This window comes from Glossina fuscipes, unplaced genomic scaffold (genome assembly GCF_014805625.2).
Source record: "Glossina fuscipes isolate IAEA_lab_2018 unplaced genomic scaffold, Yale_Gfus_2 26, whole genome shotgun sequence".
In the NCBI taxonomy this organism is placed as follows: Eukaryota; Metazoa; Arthropoda; class Insecta; order Diptera; family Glossinidae; genus Glossina; species Glossina fuscipes.
The window spans coordinates 3,707,391-3,713,740 of NW_023998421.1; the positions used below are offsets into that span (position 1 = coordinate 3,707,391).

The 6,350-nt window shown below is 34.8% G+C and overlaps 2 protein-coding genes across 2 annotated transcripts; one reads left to right on the forward strand and one right to left on the reverse strand.

The window, feature by feature from the left end:
• The first annotated feature begins 431 nt into the window (after window positions 1-431).
• Window positions 432-4,756, forward strand: LOC119635498 (ATP-sensitive inward rectifier potassium channel 15). Its single transcript, XM_038030324.1, has 7 exons — window positions 432-656; window positions 717-781; window positions 864-991; window positions 1,053-1,448; window positions 1,508-1,614; window positions 4,283-4,619; window positions 4,684-4,756. Exons 1-7 carry the CDS (start codon window positions 475-477, stop codon window positions 4,708-4,710), a joined length of 1,242 nt encoding a protein of 413 aa, XP_037886252.1. The 5' UTR covers window positions 432-474; the 3' UTR covers window positions 4,711-4,756.
• Window positions 4,757-4,842: 86 nt separating this feature from the next.
• LOC119635499 (RNA-binding protein 7) lies at window positions 4,843-5,849 on the reverse strand. Its single transcript, XM_038030325.1, has one exon. The coding sequence runs from the start codon at window positions 5,756-5,758 to the stop codon at window positions 4,922-4,924; it is 837 nt and encodes a 278-aa protein (XP_037886253.1). The 5' UTR covers window positions 5,759-5,849; the 3' UTR covers window positions 4,843-4,921.
• Between the last annotated feature and the right edge of the window lie 501 nt (window positions 5,850-6,350).

Consider the following 6,350-nt stretch of genomic DNA (forward strand, 5'->3'; position numbering starts at 1 on the left):
AAGCTATTTAAGAAATTCAAAGGCAACGAATGAATGAAAATTGAACGCAAATAAATTAAGTGACGATATAAGAAAATTATGTTTAAAATATACAAAATTTAATTTTTAATTTAATTAAATCTGATAGGTTCGAAATACCTTTGATTTCTTAACTATATTCTGTCTGTCCACTGATAATATACCCAGTATTGTGCATAATCAACGGCAGCCGCTGAGCGATAATAATAAATCTTACAACAAAAAGCATGATATCTTTAAGATAATATTATTAGCATAAGTGTTCAGTCATCACAATAACAACAAATAATAAAAAGTAATTTAAGTTGAATGTAAATTGAGACCGAGATTCAGAAATTAGTTGACGTGCGCTACTGCAACTAAAAAGAGCAAAACTTTTCAAGCGAATTCAATTGAATTGATTTGAAATTAATTCTATATCTACAACTAACTACAAGCTACGGGCAAATTGATGAAATGAAAGCAACTAGTAGTTCAGAAATTCAACGTCCTACTACCAAGCCCCATTATTTTGAGGCAACAACTATGCAAAGTTCTCAAGAAACTGAAAGATTAACGGACAATATTGATTATCAAGCGGAAAATGCAAGCCTGGGAAATCCTAGCCTTCTAAGTCCCTTCACGCAAGGCAGTACAAAGTGGGTGAATATGTTATTATAAGGAATTTTACAAATAACCATAAATATCTTGGCTTTCAGTTTTGTTTCAGGCAATGAATGGTCCGGAAGTACAATTGAATTGAATGCAGATTTAAGACGAAATGGTCTGCACTTTACTTCCCGCATATATATATATATATATATATATTTAAATGCTATTATTTATTTATTTTTCAATTTAACAAGAAAGCGAATCACTTTGCTCTTACCGTAAGCCTAATCGCGTCATGGAAAGGAACGGTCATGAGAATGTCATTTTTACGAAAATCCCCGAAAAGTCATGGCGTTACATTCGTGACTTTGTCACAACTTTGGTGAGAAGAAATTATTTTAATTTTTCGTAAATATTCCCTAGTAAATCAATCCTAAGGGCAGATTGAATTGGATTGGAAGTATACGTTAACGATGTTTGTAGGGAGTTACCTTCTCAGCTGGATCTTTTTCGCCATACTCTGTTATATGGTCGCTTATTCCCACGGCGATTTACTATTCGATGAGATAACTGGAGAACGGTTGGGTGAAGGCAAATATCCATGCATAGTTGGTGTATACGATTTTACTTCCATGCTAATCTATTCGATTGAAACTCAAACGACTATCGGATTTGGTGAAAAATACCCCAGCGAAGAGTGCCCGGAGACTATGTTTTTGTTTATAATGCAAATTATTTGTTCCATTGCCATTGAAGGTGGCATGGTCAGTATAATTTATGTTAAGACGGCCCGACCAGTTAGGCAGAATACGAAATTGAAGTTTAGCGACAAGGCGGTAGTAAGTATTAATGAAATTTGTTTTGCAAACCGTTAATTTTTGATATTTCCTGGGTACAGATCTGCTATCGCGATAGTAAATTATGTTTATTGTTCCGTGTTTGTGATCCACGTGAACAGCAGAGTATTAAGTCGAAGATAAGAGTTTACATGATTGTGGATAGGCCGTAAGTATGTGATAATTTGGGGAAAAAATTATTATTATTGTTTCATTTTTTCACTGCACTTTGTATATATCATAGATACGATTCATAGAAAGAGACACAGAGAGAGAGAGAGAGAGAGAGAGAAAGAGAACTCGGAAACTTTTTTCTTCCCGATCAGAATATAAATTTTATGGCGTGTAGACTTAAAACGAATCCCGAAATTGATTTTTTGCCAACTCAATGCCTTTTCGTTTACCCAGCTGGCAGTGCTTTCCACATCCCTGAACAGTTACATAGATAGACGTGTACGTCCCAGATCGTAGATTGAAAAGAGGAAAAACTCGAAAGAAAACCCAAGTCTCCACAAATATTTTTTTTCAATCTCTGTTGTTGCCATTTTGCAAAGAGCAATTTTTGTATTATCGGGTTCTGCAATTTCCTGTAGAGAGTTCATAGTGCGGTCAGGTATTCCGTGTCATGTAATTGAAGAATGTAGGCGTACTTTTTCTCAAGGAACAGAGAGAGACGGAAGGTAATAAATGTCAGCAAAATCAGAAAACATAAATGCATTCATTATTAAAATTCATTAGTCGCGGGTTCAAACCTCAAGTGCGGTAGAGTTTTTGATGAAAGCCGAAAGCCTTAGATGCTAGTGCTTTTAAGACTTTAGTCTTAGAATTTATTCTCTGGCTAAATTTATAATAATAATAATAATAATAATAATAATAAAATTCATTAGCGTAAATATGAAGGGATATCTAGGAAGTAAACGTAGTCTCGCCTTCATTCTTCTTATAGAGAAGACCATTCTTAAAATAATCCATAGACAAGGAAAATCGAACAAACGGAAAATTAATGTAAAGAATCGTAATGAAAAATTCAGTTAAATATCTTTTTCCAACTGTGATAATTTGTTTGAAATCCTTTTTAAAAGATTATATATATTAATTAACGAGAACTTTCAAGACAGAAAAAGTTTTTCACGTATCGTGCTTAGGGGGGAAAGCCACTGCAAAAGCGCAGGAAAACGTTTTGTTTCTTTTGATAATTTCCGGATGGAGGAAAAGATCACCGAATAATACTTGAAGGAAGTTATTAATATTTAAATATTAAGAAAATTATTTTTGAAAAATATTAAAAAATGGTATTATGCCGGAGACAGTTCCGAGAGACATTATCAACTTAAAACATTATCCGGCAGGCGGTGGAATTGGTGCAAACTTGAATTTGGAAAAAAAAGTAACTGCACCTACACAACTGAAGCTAATAAAGTGGACAGGTAGGACAGTGAAGAACAGATTTTGAAACGATTGATTTCCAAGTGAGTAGCGAGTGCTTCGATGTACGTCTCCAATTTTCGACCAAAAGCGTACAAAGAGAAATTAAAAAAGAACAAGCAGGACATTAGATTGCAATTTTCTAGAAGGATTCGTTTCCCAAAAGGTAATATCATCGGATTACTTGCGGAAAATCCAAAAATTTCAAGGAAAAAATATTTCCAATACTTTACACAAAATCTAAAACATCTATTATTCCAATAAAAAAATAATCAAGCTTAGGACTGAAAGTCCTCAATATATCCAATGTATCCAAGCTTTTGTTCTTCAAGCTTTACCTCTTCTTCTAACAGAAAGGATAGTAGATAGGATAGTAGAAAGTAGAATCGGAATTGAATGAACAATTTACCGTGCGCTCGCATCTATTATTATATGTATTATATAATGTCATGTTGTTATTCCATGCAATAGATCGATGTCGTAACGACAGGTAAGCCTACTTTTCTGCAGGTATTTGCGAATGGATGTGTACAACACGATAAGAATCGGCGACAGGAGTATACCATTAGAACAGCTAACTTTGATTTTCTGAAGAGAAACGTTTACTGATTTTTGATTTCTTTACTAATTCATCATTATCCCAATTAGATCATAGATCCTCTTCAGCTTCTATGATTTCTTCAGTAACTCAGTTATTTTTGGCAACAACTTCATACTTAATTTTTGTGATCTGATCTTCGCATTTTGATGTTAGTTACATGGGTATGGACGTCGTACCCACGAGTTGACATCCATGGATCCTGTGAATTTTTACATCTTCGCCTCCTATACGAGGTGGAATAACCCAGAAACTACGAGTTGGTATAGCGAAGGAAAACCATCGCTTTTACTCATTAAGTGATCTGACAATGGACTTCCTGATACCATGGAACAGTCCCCATACTCCATTCTATATATGCATATTATTGTACATGGAGGAGCTTCAGAGGATTTAACAAGAATTTTCTCTCTATTAGGAGCTGCAAATTTTATTATGTAATTCGTATACGAGCTAACGGAATTTCTTTCTCTTTTGCTCGGTATACCATTGCTTGCTTAGATAAGTTGCAATTACTTCTTTAGTTTTCTCATTTCATTTACCTGCATTAGGTGGAACAATTATTCTTGATCATTTCTTTATTTTTTTTAACAATTACGTACTATAGGATTTGCTTTTAGTTGATGCAAATCCGTTTTTAACAAAGATTTAGCGTCATCAACATTTGCTCGGTGTAGTACATCGCTTCATAGATTTATTGTGCCTACAAATGTGTCTACTTGATAATCTGCCTGATGAACATTATAAAATAAAGGCCAATTTAACGTTTTTCTCTCCTTCTATTTGCTGCTGTTAATACATATTGCATCGCTAGCACTCGTGAAGGCGAAATAATTAAAACACATGCGGAACTTAAACTAATTAATAATGGTAATCAAATTATCGCCTGGCCAGAAATTGTTTGTCATGTTATTGACGAATTAAGTCCTATGCGTGATTTTAAATCCGCGAAAGACTTACATGCGGCTCACTTCGAGTTATATGTTAGTATAGTTGGAGTTTCTCCTGCCACAGCTCAAGTAACAGAAACACGGACTTCATACGTGCCGCAGGAAGTACATTGGGGACAACGCTTCGTTAATATTATAACTTATGATGTCAACAATCGGCGCTACGTTTACGATTATAGCAACTTTAATACGACGATATCTGTGAGTTCTATGGAAAACGATTTTCTTCGTTCCTCTTAATCAATATTACATTCCCAATTTTTAGGTGGATATGGCGAAAGAAATGGAGTAGTATAAATGAATAAATTAAAATGTAAAAGAATTCATTAGAATATTTATTACATGTTCATTAATACAGATATATTTTGGGGAAAAATTATATACAAATGGTTATGGTAACAGGTAAAGACTGCAATGTTAAAAGTGTTTGGTGTCGCGAAGGTGCTGAGAGTCTAAAATGTAAAAGAAACGAAAAACGAAATCAGAAACTGAGAGGGTTAATATTATCTGCGTTTCGAAGACGATTGATGCCCGCTTTTTCCTCTACTATTTTGATGATAATTTCCGCGATTATTATTTGCTCCACCACTGCGCTTGCAATCCTCATCTCTCCTTCGACCATGTTCCCTTTCTCGGCATTTGCTAGATCTATCATTATCGCAGTTATTCCCGCTGTCACCGCTATGTTTGTCACGTGATGTAGTCGATTCAGAATGGAAAGGATTTTTGGAAGTTCGTTCCTTATGTTTAGGAGACGTACCTAAAATCCAATCTCGCAATCTATTCGGGTCTGTGTGTGGTGCATTCATGGCGGGATCATAAAATGACTGATAATTTTCGCCGCGTAAAGCTTGATTATCATTACTACGTCGCTTTTTATCACCCTCACAATCTTTAGGCGGAGTGCCAGCTTGCCGTTTTTGCGGCGTTGCATTGGTGAATCTGACACTTACTGTTTTTCGATGTAGATTTAAGCCGTGCAACAGTTTCAAAGCGTAAAATGCTGAACAGCGATGAACGTACGTAATGAAGCCAAATAACCGAGAACGACCCGTCTTATCTTTAGGTATATGCGTTCTTTCTATTGGACCGGCTTGCAGAAATACTTCATGTAGTAGATCTTCGGTAACACGTTCATCTAGGTTAGCACAAAACAATGTCCGCTTATCCTCGTCACAATCTTCCTCATCAGTTTCCTCACTAACGTCGACACAATCTCGATAATTAACTTCAGGAAATTGCATTTGAGGCATTAACATAACTGGGCCTGACGGTAATAAATTATTAAAGCCCATAGCAAGAAATTGTGGCCCTTGTAAGAAATTATACGGATAAGCCATTATTTAGTTTAGCTTTAGTAAAATTTACAAAATAAAAAAAACAAACACAGAAAATTGTAAGCGCTGTCAATTAATGTCGCAAATAGTGTTACCAAACTTCACATTTGCAGAAATTGTCGGGATCAGTCACGGCTATTCGCTTTCATTTTTCAACAAGCGCTAAGAAATAATATAAGTAATTCTTTTTTAAATGTATAATGTTTTTTGAATATTTTTTGGTTTTATAAATATCCACCGCACTGCAACGGAATGAAACAAATGACCGAACTTTCGAAGTATTTTCTTATCTATGTCGTTTTCCGATAGGTACTTGTGTCAAAGGCTGCTTAGATACTTTATCATAAATAAATAAAAATAGTAAATCCAAATATGAACACAACAACAAAATAATAGCGTTTTGTAAGAAAATTCAAAAATTTACCACCTGAAAAACATTGCTCCGTTGAAATTTTTGGAATTTTACCTTAACGATTCGAAAGTACCATCTTGGTGGAAAAATCCCTGCCACATGGCTGCGGCCGAATGTTTTAAAAAGCTTTTAATTTTAACAGTAAGCGTATAGCTTTTTTGACGAAATCGCGTTTGTTTACAA